At 38.8% G+C, this 22,895-nt stretch overlaps 1 protein-coding gene across 4 annotated transcripts in view; it reads left to right on the plus strand.

Moving 5' to 3' along the window:
- The window catches only part of DSE (dermatan sulfate epimerase), an 81,069-nt gene that overhangs the window by 20,181 nt on the left and 37,993 nt on the right, over window positions 1-22,895 (plus strand). For 3 of the 4 annotated variants that reach the window (XM_035710346.2, XM_025422794.3, XM_025422795.3), the window contains exon 2: window positions 7,363-7,831. In XM_035710346.2, coding sequence (XP_035566239.1) covers window positions 7,416-7,831 — 416 coding nt within the window. In that variant the 5' untranslated portion in view covers window positions 7,363-7,415. Of the gene's footprint in view, window positions 1-7,362; window positions 7,832-22,895 lie in introns of those variants that run through there. The other variant, XM_025422796.3, reaches the window with a different exon arrangement.

A 22,895-nucleotide genomic window follows, 5' to 3' on the forward strand; every position in this document is an offset into this window, starting at 1 on the left:
AAACCCTCAGTAAAAGGAACTTTCATTTTGATTAAGAGCCCTTGGTTTTTAAAATGTTCTTTCTTGGCTGAGTCTACAGGCTTTACACATCAGGGAGTGTAATTTTAGCGAATGATTGTGTAGTACCAAAACCATATGTTTTCTTAGGATTTGATGTATGTAAGAATAATGTTAGATTTATTTCACTACAGAAATTTACCAAGGACATATAAGGTTTTATTTTGATATTGAGGTAAAATTATTTTTCAAAAATGTCTCCTCATTATACGTTTAATAAAATTGAAATAGAAAAGTAAGGAGCATATTAAAAATATGTACATTCCCTTAGTTAAAATATGTGGGAACAGTGAAGTAGTATGTGTGAGACCACAGCAAGATATTTCTCATATACTTGGAAATAGGTTTCTCTGAGAGTTAAATCCTAAAATAGATCAGAGAAGAAAATGTGCAGCTCTGTTAAGATATGTTGGTGCTCTCAGGGCATCAGAGTTTGCCTAAAACCCGATTGGAGGCCTAAAATGAGGGAACTTGGGTTTCAGTAGAAGAATGAAGAAAGAGTTGTAGTTGGTAACTTCTGCAGCGCCTCTACCTTTCCCAGGGAGGAGGATCCGACGTCGGTGCATTCTGTAGTATGGTCTGCAGGATTGCTTTAGCTCTTCGTGGATATGGACACATCCGGTTCTAGTGTGGGAGGTATTTAAGTGTCCTAATCAGGTCACTGACTGCTGGGCCCATCCATTGGCCTGGGCAAACAGGAACAGGTAATCTTGAGCTGAGCTTGGTGAGGGTGGTGGCAGGAGCTGTGGGGTATGTATATTTTGCACTTCTTTCCTAACTATCATTACAATTCCATTTTAAAGTTTTTGTTTTTAATGATATCCCGAGGGCATCTGTGACAGATGCTAACAACACAGCCTCCTTTCAAGTGAGTTATGTTGGTAATCTTGACTGGTTGAGTTGCCCCAAGCCTGGGCCCTTCATCAGGCAATTATCTAGTAATTTTACTACCTATGTAGTTTTCTGATGAAGCCAGAAGATATTTCCCAATCTGCTCGATGGTCATATTTCTTGTAAATGAATGCACTGACATTCTGATTTTATATATGTTGGGGGAGGAGGGTTTTAGTTTTATTGATACTGGATAGCATATCTCAGGATGATCAGTTGAGATACTGATGACATTGTCTGAGCCAATACCAGACCCTCGAGGTTACCGTATCAGCTCTTGCCGATGTCCCCAAATACCATGTACCCCTTCAATCATATAAATTTATTAGTAGGAAACACTCTCCCACCAGAGATTTTATTTTTCAGCCCCTGTTGTATGACTGGGCCTTTTGAAAGAATATATCATGAAGCAGTCACTTTTTATACACCAAGAATTACGGGCCTTGGGAGGCAATCAAACTCAGATATCATTTATTTAATCATTATTCTTTTCTTTGAGGGCAAAACCCCTGACAAATACTTGAAAAACCGTAAGGGTCATATGCTTTCTTTTCCAGTGAGTGTTGAGCTTACTAATGAATGATGTGTTAGAGAGTCAGGAGCATTGTGTTTGAGTTTCAGCTAAGTTTCTAAAAAGTAGTATGACCTTGCCTAGTCACTTAACATCTGTGATTCTCCTTCTTTTGCTTATAATATTTAGTTTCTTTCAAAAAATATTTCATGGGTAGGTTAATATAATATATGGTTAATATAATCCATAAAATATTTTATGGATAGGTTCATCTTGTATGTCTGAAACTTCTTCCTTTTTATTAAAAATGTAGAGAGACCTCTTCATGTCAGGTTCTCTGCTAAGTGCATCATATAATATTTAATCACCCCATGAAGTGGGATCATTTTATGGATGAGAGAATGGAGACTTTGAGAGCATGAGTCAGTTGATCAAAACTAGCAGACAGCAGAGCAGGGATTTATTCTTTTGTCCATGCCCAGTGTTAATGGTAATGCTGTTCTCCTTAGACTTATTAGCACATGCTATAAAAGTGTTTTTAATCCATCTTAATTTGGGACATGTTTTACTTTCTACAGGGTAATATCACTCTTCGATCCTTATACTTTCTATATTTTCTAAAGCCAGGGAAATTGAAAGAACTTTTGTGCTACCATGTGTTACATTTATAAACAGTCCCAGACCATTTGGAAACCGACTTCATTTTTGAAACTTGATGTTACTAGTCTACTTTTCCGTTCTTTCCTTCTGAACATATTCTTTCTGTACTTTCTTTGTGTAAGGATGGCAAACATGGGAACTTTAATGTCACTGAATATTGTTAAAAATTTGGTTAAAGAAAAGAATGTTGTCTTAGGATTTAGGAGATAGTGTTCTAGTTCTGCCTCTAAGATACTGTTGGAGTTCCGGTGGACACTAACTCTTAATACTATTTGTCACATCAAGTTATTATAAAGTAAAAGATCAAATATGTGAAAAGTATTTCACACGAAATTTCTGTGTGTCAGCAGTCATAATAGCTGCAGCAGATTGTTGGAACAAGGATTAAAGCAAAATAATTTTAGGCTTATTGTTACTTTGTGAGGACCTACTTAAAATAATTAGAATTCAGACATCTTGTTAAATACTTTTTGTATTATTTGGCTTGGCCTAAGCATAATGTCAAACTTGGACTGCCACAGATACAGGCAGGGCATGATCAAATTGCTATTTCAATTATCTGGTAGTGACAGGTTAATTTTTAAATGACTATATTGTACTCATTGATTAGGTCAAAATTTAGGAATGTTTTGCTTTCCAAGCTGTGTAGAGGGAGACAAAGAAAGGAAAACTCGATGAGGAAAGTTAGTGTATAGTAGCGGAAGAGAAAAAGAAAGTCTTTTAGGGGAAATGAGCCTTCTAGAGTCATTCAGAAACATCCTGGGGATTGAATTAAGGGTAAACTGAAATATTAGTGGCAGTTGCCAGGGGTTACCTGTGATGTTGCCATATTGAAAATGCCATGCTCTTGAGCTGGCCCAAGTGCAGCCTGAAGATTTAAGAGAGCAAGCAGTACTCTTCTGTGTCTGCAACACATGAACTAAGGGGAGCGTGGCTTGAGAGATCACCCATAGACATCTGAGAGTACAGACTTGTGCAGCTCGTGCACGTGTGTGTGTGTGTGTGTGTGTGTGTGTGTGTATGCACACACACGTGTGGTGGGGCAGTGGGAGAGTCAGGGTTGGTCCTTCTGGTAAACTCAGTGACCATTGTTTTACTCAGCATTTCAGCATCTCCCACATTTTAGTCATTCAGCTACAACTTTCAACAATTTTTGCCCTATCCATTTACTTTTTTTTTATTTTTAAATGTAAATGTATTTTATTTTATTTTTTCTAATTTTTTTTAATTTATTTATGATAGTCACACAGAGAGAGAGAGAGAGGCAGAGACACAGGCAGAGGGAGAAGCAGGCTCCATGCACCGGGAGCCCGAGGTGGGATTTGATCCCGGGTCTCCAGGATCGCGCCCTGGGCCAAAGGCAGGCGCTAAACTGCTGCGCCACCCAGGGATCCCTGTAAATGTATTTTAAACAGAACTTTATATCTCTTGAAATCTCCGGTTAGAGGTACCAGTTATAGTTTTTCCATTGAAATAAGTTGACATAAAAGTTGTCTACCTGTGGTCCACCTAAAATGATCATGAGAAACACTCCTTTCACGTAACTTCACGTCTTCCCTCTACAGAGTAGTATGCAGGATGCTGAAGGTAGAAGTGTAAAGGGGAAATGCAAAGACTGGAAATGAAGGCTTTTCAGTGTAATTTTCTGGACAGATTCAAGATGGTAAGGGATGCCTGGGTGGGTCAGTGGTTGAGCATCTCCCTTCAGCTCAGGGGGTGACCCCGAGGTCCCAGGATCGAGTCCTGCATCAGGCTCCCTGTGAGGAGCCTGCTTCTCCCTCTGCCTATTTCTCTGCCTCTCTCTGTGTGTCTCTCATGAATAAATAAATAAAATCTAAAAAAAGAAAAAAGATGGTAGATGTCTCCCTTTAGGTTATCAGCCTAAAGTAAGTTTGGGTTACATTTTAAATTTAATTATTTTTCTTTTTTTTATTTGAAATTTATTTTTAGGCTACAGGAGTTTCTTGGCCTAATAAGGGTATTTCCCCTTATTAGTTTCCTAGCAGAAATTTTTCTTCTGAAAAATTCTAAACTTGCTTTGACTACAAATAATGGGGCATACCAGTTCCTCCTCACTCATTTTAGTAAGGATATCTACTCCACCTGCTAAGTCCAAGTGTTAACTTAGTTCAGCCAGCATCTAAGAGCTGCTTTTTCCTTGTCAAGCACAGTGCTAAGTCCTGTGATGCAAAGAGGAAGCCATCGTCCCACCTTCTTGAGGCAAAGCGTATAAACAGCCCAAACAGTTCCATTTGATAGAGGTATGTGCTAGATACAGAAGAAATGAACTCTTTGGATAGATCAACAAAGGCCTTAATCGCGGGAGAGTAGTGGAGGCTGGATGACTGGAGTGCAGAATAATAGGAAGGCAATATAGTATGTGACGGGATGAACGCTACAGTCCCTTCTTCCCAGGTAGTCTTTGTGCATGTTTGTTCTATAGAATTTCTGTGGGTTCTGCATTGGCCCACATGGTAGCCCAACAAGAATTCATGTTTGAAATGTGTGGTAGCTCACAGCCTTGCTGCCCTGACCTCACATGAATTTGAAGCAATAACTAGGGACCCTTCAATAACAGTTGGCATACTGAGGTGGCACGATTCCCAAAACAACATCTTAATGAGGTTCTGTGCTTCAGAAGCAACTCTTCTTGTTCAAATACACTCAGGCATGACCTATGTATCTGGAAGCAATGTGGCGGAAGTGGCTGGGATCATAGCATGAGTCCTCTCTGGGGCAGCCCCCACTACCTTAGTGACTCTGGGCCTGGGCCAGAGGCTAGCATGCTACGGGAGGAGGAAGAGGATAAAACAAATCAGGTTTGAGCTACCTTTAGGGATGTGGGTGCAGAATCTGAGATAGAGGAATTCTAGTCTCCCTGTGGGTTCTCACCCATCCCCCTAAAACCCAACCTCCCACAAATACCTAGCTACACATTCAAAAACCAGTAATTGAGAGAAGATCTTTAATACTATCCATGTACGGGTCTTTTTTTAAGATTTTATTTATTCATGATAGAGAGAGGCAGAGACACAAGCTCCCCACAGGGAGCCTGATGCAGGGACTCAATCCCGGGACTCATCACGGCATCATGCCCTGAGCTCAAGGTAGACAATCAACCACTGAGCCACCCAGGCATCCCTGTAGGGGTCAATTAAAGGAGAAACTTCCAATTCATCCTCACTTTGGGTATCTAAAATACCTCCACAACGTTATTTGCATTGATAACTGCATTCCATCTTAGAGTCTGGGGGATTTAATACAGGCAGGCTTTTAAGAAAATTGTTTGTGTGGATGTTCAATGAAAAGAGCAAAAAATAAACCTCGGGGCGGAGGCGGGGTGGTGGGGATTCAGCATTACTTCAGACCCAGCCGCATCTCTGTGTTGCCAGAGACCACACCCCTCCTCAGACATAACCACAAAGGACTATTTCTTTTGGCCAGGTCTCTGACCTTGAAGGGTCTAGCCAGCCGCCTCAAAGCGTTGGGTGCTAGACATAATATGAGTAGAGTCCAAGACTTATTTCTATTTTATGTACTTTATTTAGCATGGCTATACCAATTTTTTTATTAATCACAAGTTTGACTCTTGAAATACATATAAAATGCTTCACAAAATTGCTGCCCTTGAATTTCATATGTAGTCTAAAACACACTCAGAAATATAAGGAATAGTAGAATTAATGGCAGCATCCATAAGTGATGCCATATTGCCTCTGTCTTGGAGATGCAGCAAGTTGAGAATAAGGACTGATCTCCAGTGTGTGTTAAATCTTTGGTTTTCTTTCTTATGAATGTGACGAGGCAGTTTTTCTCTTGGAAAAATAGTTTGTGTTTAGCTGAGGAGGTTGATTTTTCTCCATCAGTTTCTCTCTTTAATAATTGAAAACTACTGTTCATTATTTACATAAAACTGTCTTTTTCTGGTCTGCTTTCTATAACCTTTCCCCTCTGAAGAATTTTAAGAATTCCCTGACTTTCCTCTGGGGGATTTTATGCCTGCTTTATCCCAGATGTGGGACATAGACTAGGCTGAGGTTTTGGGGTTTTTTTTTTCCTTTTTCTTTTACTTTTTTAAAAATTTTCTTGTTTTTTAAAGATGTTCTTTTAACCTGTGCCACTGGAAAAAAAAAAGGATTTTTAAGAAAGTTAAGCAGTTAAGAAAATATGAGCTTGGTTTCATTGTCTGACTTACTGAATTGACACCAAAATCCCCTATGCAAAATGAAAAAGTAGGCAGCAGTTTCAAATAATAAGGGGAAAATGCACACGTGTTATTTCAGCCTTTTGATTCTGGGATTTTATTTTCTCAATGAAGGCCCATCCGTTTCTAGTCCCGGCAGCCCCTTGTCTGGCCTTTCAATACACGTCTGCTGATGTCAGCCCAGGGAATCCATGGGCTTGGCTGCCGGTTACTCTGCTTTTGTCTACTCTGTCCCCACCTTCTGCTAACACAAAGAGGATATAACCTTACTCATAATATTTTGTCTGCCTATACTCGTATAGATGTATTGATCCTAATCCCTGCTGTAGAATGTAGAATGTTAGGAAGCCGGGAGAAGCCAGAGTGATGGAGCCTATAATTAAGAAAGACAGGATTTTCTCTTTTTTCCTAATGACCATCCAGATTCCCAGACAACATTTCACCACCAGCTTTTGGTTACTGTGGTTTTCATGTTCATGTCTAAAAAAAATACCATAAAATCAAACTTTTTTTGCGTGATAAAATATGAAAACGATGCCACAGAGAGTCTGTCTTCCCTACTTGAGCAAATATAATATGGTTTTCCCAAGTCCAAAGTTCTGTTTTCTTCAATGACTACAGGTCTGCAGTATCATGTTTACTTGGTTAATTATCCAATGAAATTATTAGAGTTTTAATTTATTTTTGAGTATAGTTGACATGCAATATATTTATTAGTTTTAGGGGTACATCTTAGTGATTTGGCAAGTTTGTACATTATGCTGTGTTCACCACAAGTGTAGCTACTATTTGTCACCATACAATGCTATTATCATATCATTAACCATATTCCTTATGTTGTACCTTTTCTTCCTGTGACTAAGTTATTAGGCTTTAGTAAGTCTCTTTCTAGTTCAAATTTTTGTTGTATTTTTTAAAAAATCTAAATTCATAAGCTTTCTTTTTTAATATTTAGACCTGCTCCTAGTAAGCAAGGTTGTCCTTCCTACTTTGCCACGTTTCCCTGGTTGACATATCCTTTTCTTTTTTCCAACTGTAGGATCTTTCGAAGATGGTTTGGCTGCCTTGGAGATTTGGAGATCTGATGCCACGATGAGGACTCACACACGGGGGGCCCCCAGTGTGTTTTTCATATATTTGTTTTGCTTTGTGTCAGCATACATCACTGACGAGAACCCAGAAGTCATGATTCCCTTCACCAACGCCAACTACGACAGCCACCCAATGCTCTACTTCTCCAGGGCGGAGGTCGCAGAGCTCCAGCTCAGGGCCGCCAGCTCGCATGAGCACATTGCTGCCCGGCTCACTGAGGCCGTGCACACCATGCTGTCCAGCCCCTTGGAATACCTCCCTCCTTGGGACCCCAAGGACTACAGCGCCCGCTGGAATGAAATTTACGGCAACAACCTGGGCGCCTTGGCAATGTTTTGTGTGCTGTATCCTGAGAACATTGAAGCCCGAGACATGGCCAAAGACTACATGGAGAGGATGGCAGCTCAGCCTAGTTGGTAGATTTTTGTCTTTTTCTTCTTACTGTATGAACTCTGCAATTTAAAGACATGAATTTATACTCAGATGAAATCTTGGAAGCCAGGTTTTCACATACATGTGTGAGTGAAGGGGAGGGGTTACTCATTATTTGTGGTGTTAGTGGCTTAATGAATGGTCCATAATTTCAAAAGACCCAGTAATGTCCGTGTTTAAAGTTAGAGGAAAATATTTAGATATATCCTAGCCAAAGAAAACATAATTTGCTGCATTGAGTAAATACTATCATCCAATTGTTGAGAATTCTTTCTTCTAAGTTTAACGAGCATGTAGTATGGTCATCTGGCTTTACGTTCTTATCAACCTCTAAGTGGTTAAAACCTTCTGCCAGCAAGACATTTGGGCCAATTAAGATTTATTTAAATTTTATGACAATTAGAAGCTAAAAATGAATATGATAGGATTAACTGGCAATAAACAAGATCTTATCCGATAACGACCAAACTGCCCAAACCTGTAGGAAAACCTGTTGTATAATTTTGTGAGCATTTCTAACTACATAATAATTTATCTTCAGATTTTCTAAGATTTGAAAACAAACTTGCTGTCCCTTTTTGAATTAGCTTAAATTTAGTTTATTTCTTTATAATAAATATGTCTGCCTGCTTCCAAGGAGATATGGGGGGAGTTGATTAGGGATTCTATGGGTATCCTTACCCAAACTGTGTTTTAGTACATATTCATGGTATACTTGCACCAGAAAAATTACAAACTATATAAAATACCTTTTTAAAATTATAGAAATTTCTTTTTTATAGGACTATAGAGAGCTCATTTTTAAATGCTTAGAAAAATCAATAAATGCATTTAATGCTATGATAAGTTATATCTCACCCATAATAGAAGTGAAAGATGGTAGTTTGCAAGCTTCCTGAATTCTGTCAATATCGTAACAAAATTTAATTTTTCCTAAATTTCTACCAATATGACAAAGAATGCTGTTTGCTTATAGAATTTGAAGGATATTAGGACATTTCTTAATGAAAAAGATTATGGAAGAGCCGGCGTTAAATCCATATCAGAGCTAACTTTTTAAGAGTTATTGTTAGGTATGTATAACATTTTGAAGCTTATAATATTTTAGGTTGAAAAGAACCTTTATATTTGGTTTGTTTCAAAACTGAGCCATGTATGCAGTAGTTTCTGATTTTGATTCTAATTAACTGATTTTACTCTATTCCCGACACCAAGAAAGAAAATAAAAGATGTATGAAAATTTATTTGATATTTGAACTACAATATTATATTATCAAATGTTATAAGTACTCGACATTGTGTAATTGGTTAAAAATGGCAACCGTGAAATACTTTTTGTAGAAAGAAACCCCTCTGTTGCTTAAAAGCTACTTTTTCTTTTAAAGTCCCTTTTTAGATAGAGAAGTTAAATTTGTCAGATTAAGATACTAATGAAAATGTTCAAGAGAATAGTTCCTGTGAAAAGCTATTTCACTTTATAACAGAGTAGCTGACTCTGAAGTACCATTGTTTCATGAAGATTTTTTTAACACAAATACAATAACATTAAGAGAATTACACCAAACTGATGCAAACATTAAAATATAAAACATTCAGAGGTATAAATACCAACTTGAATGAATGCTGTCATTAGAGAGCATGAGACTCTTAGGATAAAAAAAGGAAAATTAAATAGCTTTACAAAAATGGTGGTCTCTATATTGTTTGTACAAGTTGAGATTTACTGGGTTTTGGAGGTATGTATAAATTTGCCAAGAGACTAATACTTCATTCATGGCAGTATTGATAAAAATAGATATAACTCTGTGCTGTATCTGGTCACCAGAAAGTCATTCTGTGATTTGATAGAGCTGAACAATTGACTCCTTTCTCTTGACCTCCTTGAAAGAGGAAGGTCAGAAATGGAAAGTTTACCTCTACATTTGGTTTCTAGTGCCAGAAGTGATCCTAGCAGAAAAAGAAGAGCTACTGGAACATTTTATCTTGACAATTACTGTTACTAGGTTCTACTTTTAAATGATTTCATGGAAATTTTAACTTTTTAAAATTTACCATGCCCAACTCTTGGACTCTTATATTTTCACTTAGATTTATAGTTGAATGTAATCACTTTTTGATAGCTTAAATACTTCTGTAGTTCAGCTGTCACTGTATAAATCAACTCAATGATATGTTCCCACAATGCACAGAGAAGTATATTGTGGATATTGTATTTTGTTTCCTTAATCTCCAGGGAAAGGTATAGTAGAAATAAGTAAATAAAAACATACATATGAAAATTTTAGGAAAGTAAAGTGCTAACTCCCCAAACTCTAAAAATTGACTTTGGAAATCTCTTTTAAATCTCTACTAAAGGGGCACCTGGGTGGCTCAGTCAATTAAGCATCTGCCTTAGGCTCAGGTTATGATCCCAGGGTCTCCAGGGTCCTGGGATCCAGTTCCACATAGGGCTCCCTGCTCAGTGGGGAGCCTGCTTCTCCCTCTACCCCATCCCCTGCTCATACTCACTCTTTCTCTCTCTCTCTCTCTCAAATAAAATATTTGAAAAATAAATAAATCTCTACTAAGAACTGCTTTTATTATTTCTTGCCTTAAAGTTTAAGCTTTTGGTGGGGAGATACTGTCTTAGGATATAGTTCACATATATTAGTTTCAGAGAAAAAAAAAGAACTAGCTCTTATTTACCAAAAAGATCAATAATTCATACTATAGATTTGTTTTTTAGAAAGCTTCCTACAATGGCTTTATCAGACTGAATACCTTTTCCATTTTCTTTGAAGAGCATTTCTACTCCTTTTAAAACCAATGATTTAGTTGTGTTCACTCAGTCAGCTAACTTCTACTGAGTATCTGTTGTGTGTCATGCACTCGGCTGCGTACCAGGGATTCAAAGATGAAGGGATGGCCTAAAAATTGTTTAAGTCACCCCTACAGTGAGAAGTGCAAACACTGGGTATTTGAAAGCTAAGTGAGGGCGGTGCCCTCTTCTCAGAAATGAGAGATTTCATTAGTTTTCGTTCATGACACAAAGGTTTGTATCGTGCTGCATGCACTCTGGTGTGATAGAAAGTGCTAACTCCACACTCACCCTCTGGATTTGAATCTTGGCTTTCCACATTTTGTCTGTGCCTTAATGTGAAGTGGCAATAGCAGTAATATCTCCCTCAGAGCCTCATTAGGAGGATTTCCAAGATAACAATGGAGAGTACTCAGCACAGTTCCTGTCACCTAGTAAGCCTTCAATAAATAAGAATAATGATGTTAATGATAAGTATTGTTACTGTTATTTATTCAGTACCTACACCCTGTTTTGGCTTATACATCAGTATATGTAGACTCTAAGGAAATAGTATTTGGGATTTATGTGGAGATTTTACTCATCTTTGTTCAAATGACTCTCTAAACTAGCACATCTGTTTAACTCACTAAATTTCCCTTTTGGCTTTGTTCTGTTAAAATGTTCAGTGATGCTCCCGAGGGCCCTTTTTTAATGCATATAAGAATCTGATGGTAATGCCAATGAAGAAGGTTTAGTGGAATGTAACAGTGATGTGTCTTTTGTCTGGTACTAAAAAAAAGTACATCTGATATTTACATGCATACAAATTTGTTAATATGGCTCATTTTTCATTTGAGTATTTTGTAAGGAAAGAGCCAAAAGTAACATCTATATATTCAGTTATTTAGGGCTCTTGGGCCATTATAAAAAAAGTTAAAGGAAAATGTTGTCTATACAAATCTTGTTCTGTGCCATTTTATATGACACATACTGCCAAGTAAAAGGGAATCTGAAAGATTTATCATGAGAATGGTAGTGATTAGAAAACAACAGCATGCAAAACTTCTTATTTTAGCATTATACTTGTATGTACCTCCCGGCACCACAAAAGGATGAGTCCTGTCTCTGTAGTATCTGCCTTTGCAGATATGCCATGTCCTTGCTCACGCACTCCTTTGTTCTGACTTCTGCTAAGGCTCAAATGTTCTTCATAACAGTAAAATTAACAGTAACTTAAGCTTGTTCCTAGTTCTAAAAATCAAATTTTAAAAGATATTATTTTAACTTATATATAAAGTGGCAAGTCATTTTCAGAATCACCAAAAATATCTTTAACCCTTGGATTAAGCCTTTGGGGGGTGGGTGTCCCCTATAGATCTCATCTTCCAAATGAGAACTAGGATTTGCACTGCAGTTGGCTCCGTATTTTATATAAAAGCTTGATTAGAACTTAATATGCAGCTATTTGGGGGCACCTGGATGGCTCAGTGGTTGAGCATCTTCCTTTGGCTCAGGTCATGATCCTGGAGTCCTGGAATCAAGTCCCACATCAGGCTCCCTATAGGGAACCTGCTTCTCCCTCTGCCTGTGTCTCTGCCTCTCTCTGTGTGTCTCTCATGAATAAATAAATAAAATCTTTTTTAAAAAGAATTTAATATGCAGCTACTTGAAGAAAGCTCAGTGAGCTGAGGCCGTAAGTCTAGACCTGGTAACAATAGAAAACGGATTTTAATCCACTTAAAGTGAATTCATTTTTTATAAAATGTCACCTGGTCACTAGAGCAAGTTCTAAGTATGTCAGTTGGCATATAGGGTATTCTCATTTATAAATGATTGCTTTCTGTCTTCAAACCTTACATAGTTAAAGAACACAGCTAAACTCCAAGTATTCTCCATCAGGTCCTCCCTACAAAAACTTAAACTTTAAGATAGGAAAATAACAAAAGCAGTTCTTAGTAGAGACTTATTTATTTTTCAAATATTTTATTTGAGAGAGAGAGCATGAGCAGGGGATGGGGTAGAGGGAGAAGCAGGCTCCCCACTGAGCAGGGAGCCCTATGTGGATCTGGATCCTAGGACCCTGGAGACCCTGGGATCATAACCTGAGCCCAGGGCAGATGCTTAATTGACTGAGCCACCCAGGTGCCCAATCTCTTTAATAGAGATTTAAAAGATATTTCCAAAAAGTCAATTTTGGTTTGGGGAATTAACACATAGTACGCTACTTTCCTAAATTTTTCACATTTTTATTTTTATTTACTTATTTCTACTCTACCTTTCCCCCAGAAGATTAAGGAAATAAAATACAAAATTCAAAGTAGCTGAGAAAGAAAAGGGAAGAAAAAGATCTGGGACATCAACTGAATTAGGAATGAGACAGTTGCTAAAATGTTGTATCTAATAGACCACAAGTGGGTCATAGTGAGCCCTGTGGTTTTTAGCTGCGAAGAGGCTCAGTAAGTGTAGACTGTCCATGGGATCAAAAACATCAGTTATTCTATAGAACTACTACTCTTGACCCAAGTATCAGACAGCAATGTCTCTTGGGGTTTTTGTGAAGAACCTTCACAGTAGTCTCATGAACATCCCTACAGTGCATGTGTGATGGGTTGCACAAGGCTATTTTTTATGCCAGACCAGACTAAAGGCAAGGTTGTGTCTTTTGCTCACTCATATATCCTCCACCTCTTAGCACGGCATTAAGTAGATTTCTGCCCAGTGAATGAATGAATGAATGAATGAATGAATGAATGAATACTGTAGCATCCCTGGATAAAGCATCTCCAAAGTGAAGTTCATTGAAATAAAGGTGGAAGTGGAAGGGATGGATATATGGTTTAGCCTCAGGCCCCTTTTTTTTCCCTAACGTGGCTGAATCCTTCAGTAGAATTCTGCACGTGTATCAGGCGGCCTCCGTGTACATGGTGTATCTCACTCAAGCTTGTGATAGATGCCATTACATTTCTCAGGCAGTTCTTACAGTGATCTATAACTAAAAACAAGCAAAAGAAGCAAAAAAGTACACTCAAATGATTTTTGGAAAACACTGCAGATCCTGAATTGCTTAAGAAAGGTGCAGTTACATTGAGGCTATTTTACTTACTATGACGAGATGAATGCATTTAAAAGAGATATAAAATAGAATTTTAAACAAATGATATGTTCAGCTCTATTTGATAGCCTCTAACTATCCTGTGTGCATTTCCTGACAACAGGCTTTTACCTATGCATTGTAAACCCTGGGGAATGGCCCTCGCATAGTGATTTTTTGGAGGCAGAGCAGCGCTTGCACCTTGACTCTGCCATTTTATTAGTCATGCATCCTTTGGCAAGTTTTTGACCTTTTTTTTAAGATTTTATTTATTTATTCATGACAGACACACAGAGAGGGAGAGAGAGAGGCAGAAACACAGGCAGAGGGAGAAGCAGGCTCCATGCAGGGAGCCCAACATGGGACTTGATCCTAGGTCTCCAGGATCTGGCCCTGGGCTGAAGGCGGCGCTAAACCGCTGAGCCACCTGGGCTGCCCAAGTTTTTTAACTTTTAAACATCAGTGTCTTCATCTATAAAATGTGGATGATCCTTCCCATGAAAGGTGGTTCTGAGGATTAAATGAGATAATGCATGTAAAGCTCTTAGCATTATATACCTGGCACATAGTTTTACTAAAAAGACTGTTATAAATTACACAGAAATAGGTATGAACATAGAGCTTGATTCTCAAGTTTCTTGATACACAGTACTCCATTTTACCTGCTCTGTCACCCTGGAGTCGCGTTTTTGAGAAGGATTCATTGTGAATCTTGCTTTCCTCCTTTCTATGTAGTATTTTTGCTCACTTATCGTCAGAAAATAAATCACAGAGGAGAGAAATTACTTCACTCTTGCATTGGAGCCAGTCAGCTACAGGAAATCAGAACTGGTGAGGGAAACAAAGAAAGTTGAACTTTCGGACAGAGAAGTAATTGTACTTACATTTTCAACAGACTGAGTACTAAATCCTTGCCTGTGGATTGCAGACTTCTGGAGAGTGATATCTGAGAGCGTATTTGCAAAATAAAGTAAAATAAAATAACAAAATAAAATGGAAGAGAGAGGGAAAAGGAAAAAAAAAAAGAAAGAAAAGCCTCTGGCATATGGAAATGAACCAATCGGTTTTATTCCTGTACATTCCAAAATGAAGTGTGTGCCTGTCTTTCTCAGCATGGCCAGCTGTTTTGCAGACTTTTTACTTTTCTAAATTGTTCGTTAAGACTGGGAATCAAAGGAAGGGGGAGGGTGTAGCTGGGCCCCAACATGTGGACCCACAGCACTGTGAGTAAAAAGATCTCGTGACCTTAACAGTGGCGAAGACTGGGAGGCTTAGCCCAGAATGCACCTGGAACCCATTGGATTCCAGGAAACAAATCCAGTAGACCTGGGGAAACAAATGCCGGGCTCTCCGAAAACCCAGCCCCCAATTCCCTTGGCTTTTTCTCATTCCTGTTTCTTCTTCCTTTTACCCTTCCCCCTACCTCTCTTTTTGCCTCTTTTTCTCTGTTCTTTTCATTCTGCAATCTAAAAGAAGTGATCCCCTTTTATCCTACCTTAGATCCTTAGAAATAGAAGACTAAAATTGATGACTATGAGGCTTTTTTTTTTTTAATTTTTTATTTATTTATGATAGTCACACAGAGAGAGAGAGGCAGAGACATAGGCAGAGGGAGAAGCAGTCTCCATGCACCGGGAGCCTGACGTGGGACTCGATCCCGGGTCTCCAGGATCGCGCCCTGGGCCAAAGGCAGGCGCCAAACCGCTGCGCCACCCAGGGATCCCCGACTATGAGGCTTTTTATGATGATCAGATTTTTTTAAAGAAATTCTACATTTATTTTGTTTGTATAAGTAATCTCTACCCCCAATGTGGGGCTTGAACTCAGAAACCCAAGACTGAGAGTCTTGTGCTCTACCAATGGAGCATCAGGCACCCCTGATGATCATTATGGAACATATGTTAGGAACCAGGTCTGGGAATTGTCTTCTTGAAGGCTATTTAATAGGTTGTTCCCAGTACAATAATAAAGCAATTGGGTGAGGATTGAGGTTAGATGACCCATAGCAGGAGGAAGCATGTGAAGCACATGAAGAGTTACTAGTATCTTCTTTTTTTAATTTTTTTTTTATAAATTTATTTTCTATTGGTGTTCAATTTGCCAACATATAGAGTAACACCCAGTGCTCATCCCGTCAAGTGCCCACCTCAGTGCCTGTCACCCAGTCACCACCCCCCCGCCCACCTCCCCTTCCACCACCCCTAGATCGTTTCCCAGAGTTAAGAGTCTTTCATGTTCTGTCTCCCTTTCTGATATTTCCCACTTATTCTTTAGAGTATGATTGTTCAGTATCTGACAGTGTTCTCCATCTATTTCAAATGCAAATGAGGATAAAGTATTTTTTTTAAGATTTTATTTATTCATGAGAGAGATAGAGGCAGAGACATAGGTAGAGGGAGAAGCAGGCTTTTTTGCAGGGAGCCCGAGGCAAGACTCGATCCCAGGGCCCCAGGGTCATGCCCTGAGCCAAAGGCAGACTCTCAACCACTGAGCCACCGAGGCGTCCTGCACCTATGTTCTATTCCAATGATGCTTCATTGTCATCTTTTTTTTTTTTTTTTAAGTTGGCCTTATCTATTAGGTAAAATCACTCCTCAGTTCTAGTACTACTTAAGATGTAGGGTCTTGCTGACGTTAGCTTCTTACTAATGCTAAGCAGATATTTATAATTCCTAGAGAGTAGTAATGACATGAGTATGTCTGTGGGGTCTCTTATAAGCCGGGTGGTTCATTTCACCTTAGTTATCTTCAGAATGGCTTTCTCATTTCTTCATCTCCTACTCCCATATCCATTAAGGGAACATGTTTTAGCTTAACACGGACTGTGTCACCTGTCCTTCCTTTTCCTTTCCAGTGTGAATACGCTGCATTAGGACAGCAGGAGGAGACATTGTTGTCTGGGGCCTCCAGATCATTGCTTATCCCACATAAGCCGGTGATTTAGAAGCTTTGTGTGTGGGATGGCTTTGGGGGGGGGGCGGGAATTAGGAGGAGGGGAACTAGGTGGAAGCTTATAAAATTAGTCCAGGAAGGAAGTGAAGACCACAATTAAGACAGTGAGGGTGGAGAGAAGAAGGAATGACTTTTAGAGACACCGAGGGCGGAGAATCTACACGGAGATTGATTGGATTTGAGACACTTTCTCACAGTGTGATTCTTTCATCAGAATTCCAAAGGTATCCTTTTCTTGTGCAGGGGGAATTAAAAATTCATTTTCCTCCTCATCTCAAGTTTGAGCCCTATGTTGGACATGAAGCCTACTAAAAGAAATCATACAAATTTTAGAAATTGTCTTTATTTCATATCTGTAAAATTCATACTACAGGTCCAATTAATTTATAACAAGTACAGTTACCAATAGCTTAGTTTTTTTTAAAATTGGAGTATAGTTACATACAATACTATATTTGTTTCAGGTGTACAATATAATGATTCAACAATTATATCAATTATAGGATGCTTACCATGGCTGTAGTCACCACCTGTCACCATACAAAGTTGTTATGATATTGATTATATTCCCTGAGCTGTACTTTTCATCCCTGTGACTTATTTTACTTTTAGAAGTTCGTACCTCTTAATCCCCTTGACTTATTTTGCCCATTCTTCCATACTCTCCTCTCTGGTACCTACCAGTTCTCTGTATTTATGAGTCTGTTTCTGTTTTTGTGTGTGTGTGTGTGTTTGTATATGTTTATTCATTTATGTTGTTTTTTTAGATTGTTCATAATTGAAATCATATGGTATTTGTCTTTTTCTGTCTGACTTATTTCACTTAGCATAATACCCTCTAGCTCCATCTATGTTGTCAAGAATGGTAAGGTTTCATTCTTTTTTTTGGTTGAGTAATAATATCCCGTGTTTATACTAACCACATCTTCTTTATTCATTCATCTATCAGTGGACATTTTGGTTGCTTCCAGATCTTGGCTATTGTAATTCTGGAATAAACATGGAGTACATATATCTTTTTGAATAAATGTTTTTGTTTTCTTTGGGCAAATACCCAGAAGTAGAATTACTGGGTCATATGTTACTTTGATTTTTATTTTTTTAAGGAGCTTCTATAGTGTTTTCTGTAGTGGCTACACCAAATTACATTCCCGCCAGAAGTGCATGATTCTTTTTTCTCCTTATCTTCACCAATACTTATTACATCTTGACTTTCTGCTAACTAGCCATTCTGACTGATATGAGGTAACATACAGGTATTCCTGAAAAGACAGATTCCTGGGCGCTACACAGACTGCGTGAATCACCGTCTTTCGGAGTAGGCCAAGGAACCTGCCCTTTTAACAAGTCCCTTATGTGATTCTGAGACACACTAAAATTTATTTTTTTTAATAAATCTTTTTTTTAATGTTTATTTATTTATGATAGTCACAGAGAGAGAGAGAGAGAGAGAGAGAGAGAAAGGCAGAGACATAGGCAGAGGGAGAAGCAGGCCCCATGCACCGGGAGCCCGACGTGGGATTCGATCCCGGGCCTCCAGGATCGCGCCCCGGGCCAAAGGCAGGCGCTAAACCACTGCGCCACCCAGGGATCCCCACACTAAAATTTAAAAAGGAAAAGAGGGTTTTAAAAAATGGTACTTGATTTTTGTCTTGGGTGAAATGGTTACACAGTAATGCCCAGATGTGGTAGGGAATATAGGAGAGAGAAGATAGTTCACTTTTTACATGTGTCTTGGTGTCACTGTGTATTTCTTCTATCTACTTCATCTGTCTCACTTTGTTAGTATCAACCAACTGTGTGAACGACGAATTTCAAAGCCCTCTGCCCCTGTTGTCATCACAAAGGCTCCTAGATACCTGTGGTGGGTATCTTGGTGTATATTTTATTACTGTACTTACTTGGGCCTCCTGGCCATGTCTGTTACTTTCATAAGTTCACTGTCTTCCACTTTCACCTGTTCTGTGGCTTCTGCACTGTTGCTGCCACATGGTTTACCTTCTGCCATCTCTCTCATTCCTCCCCTTTATTCTGTTCCACACTACTACCACTCCGTGAATGCATCTTGCTGTTGTTGTGTCATTGTTGAATGTGGGTGAGCTCTTCAAGGAAAAGTATTTTGGGGTGTCAAAAGCAAGATCAGCCTGTTGCTATCCTCATCATAAAACATGCCCCTAACCAGAGCTTTTACAGGTTTTTAAAGTCTTATTTTTCCTAGAATTTTGCGATTACGTATTTTAAGCTTTTCACCCATAGGCATTGATGTGCATCTCCCCCACTGTCCACTTGGACCACAGGTACTGGCGTCTTCTACTCTGCCTTGAGTGTCTAGTGGCACTACAGACCAGTGCCAAGTTGGCCTTTGTGCCTGCAGGAATCCCACATGTATCTGTTCCTTTCCTTCCTCCTTCTCCTCTCCAGCCCTACCCAGACTTCAAGATCCAGTTTAACTTCTCCATCCCCTACAAGATTTTCTCTAGCCTGTTACCCTTCTCAATTCCCGCTGGTATTATTTTTCATGTGACTTTTTGGTTTGCAATAGTAACTGGGTTTTTTATTACTTGGTTCTCTAGTCAGGAATATATATCTTCAAGATGGAGCCCCTCAAAAATGTTTTTCTAGAAACATCCTGGGCTCTAGCTCCTACCCATACTTTGTCCAGTGTGATTCAGATATGCCAAGGGAACCATGTAAACTTCTTTTTGGATGTCTTGTCGTACTAGAATTCTTGGTTTATTTGTTTACCTACCTCACATAAGCTTATTGAAGGTGGCAGTATCATCATGTTTTACTTTTGAGTCCTGAGAGCCATATATATGGTTTTAAAGACCTAATACATTATATTGAATGAATGAATGTATTTTGATTGAAAGTCTGAGTTTACTGAGAGCTGAAGTCCTGGTCTCTACAAATTTTGCATCAGATTTGATACCTTGTGCGCCATGGATGCTTATATTTGTCTGCCTCACTGTTGCTCTGCAGGCCTGCCTGTTGTCAGCCTGTAATCACAGAGGTATTGTTCCCTGGCCCAGTTGGAAGCCAGTAAAAGGTATGTCAGGATTTGACATCTCAGTGCACAGTTTATCAGGAGAGTCAGATTACCTGCTCTTTGAAGTGCTCTTGCACCTGGTATTCTCTCCTTCCCAGGTCCTCAAATTTTGGCATGCAGCACTTTAATATGTATATAATATTCATGAATATTCCCTATCAAATAACCTCAATAGAATATTGTTTTGTTTTGTTTTCCCATTAAAGCCACCTGCTTCAATCTTTGAAATGTATGGTAGTGATGTTAGGCAGTGGGAAGTGGGAGGGATAGTTTATTGGAATGAGAGCAAGGACTATGGAGCCAGACTGCCTGCATTCTAGTCCCATTTATGGGTTCTGTGACCCGGAGCATATTAGTTGGCTTCTCCATGGCTCAGTTTCCTCATCTATGAATTGCTGATAAATACAATACATCATAGTGTTGTTTAGAGCATTAAATGAGTTAATGAAAGAATATCTAGCATAATGATATTGTTACCTTTTTTACTTTGCTTATATTTTGTTTTCCTATAAATTGATGCCAACAAAGGTAATTTTCATTTATAACAAATGGATGTACATATTCATTTTATTTATGTTTATTGTATACTTATTCTATTCTAGGCATTGTGCTAGGAATTGGGGATATGAAAATTTGAGGGCAAGTTACACATCTTGGCTTGTTGTTGACCTACGGAAGATATCCACTAATAAATATTAATGGAGATGATGAATGCCATGGTTGGGAAAGTACAGTGTGTAATGGGTAGATGGAAGGGTACTTCACTCAACATTCAAGCTTTGGGGAAGACTTTTCCACTGGGGCCTGAAGGACAAACAGGAATCAGCCAAGTGAAGGGGAAAGAGAGTGCATTTGATTGTTCTGAGTAGAAGTAACTTATGTTCAAAGGCCATGACATAAGAAAGCCCAATGCTTTTGAGGAACTGAAAATTTAATGTGGGGAGGAGACTAGCAATTATTGTGGCTTTGAGCAGAGAGCCAGGTGCCTCAAGGCTTCATCTGCCATGTGAAGGAAGGAGCTTATACTTTTACTTCTGAGCACCGTGAGGCCATTGAAGGGTTCTAACAGGTCGGTGACATCCAACTCGTGTGTGTGTGTGTGTGTGTGTGTGTGTGTGTGTGTGTGTGTTTTAACCTTTTCAATGCAAAGTGAAATAGAATACCATATGAACAAGCGTGTCGCTTAATGAAGCATCTAAAGGAAATTCCCTGGTAACCACAACACAGACCAAGAAATGGCACTTTGCCTGCCATCCTGAGAAGGCCTCCAAGGGCCCCATCCCAATCCCAACTCTGTCTGTCCCCACAAAGCCTCCTCTGACTTCAGTCATTACACCCATGTGTTCTTTATAGTTCATTCAGGTGTGTCTCCCTAGGCACAAGTTCAGTCTTGCTTGTTTTTCAGATGTTCACTAAGTCTTTTTTTTTTTAAGCTGTTTCTCCTCTATCTCTTTATTATTGTTATAATTTATCTGTGGAAGAACCTGGGACTGTTGACCTGCACAGCAGCTCCCCACAATCTGGAGGTTGCTGACTGCATGTTTAAGGTATAGCTCCGGGGGATGCTCCTCCACCCTTGCTATTTCCTGTAGACCCAGGAGCTGCTGCCACCTGTTGTGGTCACTCTGACACAAGCGTAGGGAGTGACTGTTTTCTCAGCGGGAGACATAAAATGGCTGCTGTTTTCTCCATGTGACAGATTTGTGTTTTGGGAAGAGTCTCTGGCCACATGTGGAGAGTAGATTGCAGAGGTCAAACCAGAAAGACCAGTTAGGCCTTTTGTGTTTATCATCCAGATGAGAGCCCAGAATAGGAGCTCTGAGAATGGAAAGCAATGCTGGGTTCCAGAAACTTTTAAGAATTTGCATGTATAAGACTTGACAACTGTATTGAAGGACCAAAAGGACAAAGGAATTTTTTTATGGGATGCTGAGAGAATGATGAGACCATTCTGTGAGATGGCAACACTCATTGGGGAATGCTAACAAAGATTTTGGTTTTTGGATATACAGAGTATGAAGGGTCTATGAACCCAAGAGGAGATACTGGGTTTGCAACTCTCAAGTGTTATTTTTAGCTACTTCCTGTTTGCCATGAGTGTATTGTGACTTAAAAAAAAAAGTCACCACAAAAAAGATTTTATCAAATATAAAATATGTTTTGAAATACAATGTATGTAACTTCTGTTGACTATAGAAAAATGTAGAAAGAAAGTTTAAAGAAGGTCAGATTTAAAGTAGGCCTACCACGATAAATAAATGAATAACAATCAGAAGACTGAAAAGAAAAGGCAAAGGCCTGACAGTGTTATAGCCACATGGGTGTCTTCACGTTACTTTTTGCAGCTGAAGCCAAAATGAAACACCATGTAGGCGGCACTCCGGGAGGAATGCATCAGCTTGAGTGAATCCTCCTGTTTCCTTAAAGTTAGAAAAAGAAAAAGAGAAAAGATTCTCAAGGAAGTATGTGGATAACCATTCGGGCTTGTAACAATGGAGTGAGCAATTTTAAGTTCATTTCTGTGATTCATTTACAGGAAGTTCACTCTTAGAAGAAAAAAATCTGGGTAAAAGAGAAGATAAGAATTAATCCATAGATATTGTAAAAACTTTATATAACTTTAATATCTTACTGCCCTAAATTTTTGGCCATAATTTTGAAAACCCAAATGGAGTTTACTATTTTACCTTCTTTGGAGAACTTGTTGACATGGGAGAGATCTCAAAGTATTACTGAATCCAGTTTAAATCTTTTCCTCCTGTTTTTTTGTTTTTGTTTGTGTGTGTGTGTGTTTTTGTTTTGTTTTGTTTTATTTTTTACCATGGCCTGGCATTGGTCAGAGAAGATGTGGAGGATGGGATTGCATTCAGTTTTTGGGGTAGGGTCAACTTTTATTTTCAAAATGACGTAACTCTACATTAAAACTTGGGAGTATTTAATACAGATGGCATGTTGATGATAGCTTACAAGTTTGGCTCATAATTGAAATTTAGTTTATTCATTAATTTTGTTTTCTGGCAACATGTGAGATAGTACATCCTGCAGATTTTTTTTATGATTCACAAAGAAAAATCCTAAACTGACTTTCCCACTTCACTGCTTTTTAAGAAGTACTCTGAAACTGGGTCCTAAGGACATGAAATAAACTATTGGTACCATCTGCTGTTCATAGGCATT

This window comes from Canis lupus, chromosome 1, assembly GCF_003254725.2.
Source record: "Canis lupus dingo isolate Sandy chromosome 1, ASM325472v2, whole genome shotgun sequence".
NCBI classification, from domain to species: Eukaryota; Metazoa; Chordata; class Mammalia; order Carnivora; family Canidae; genus Canis; species Canis lupus.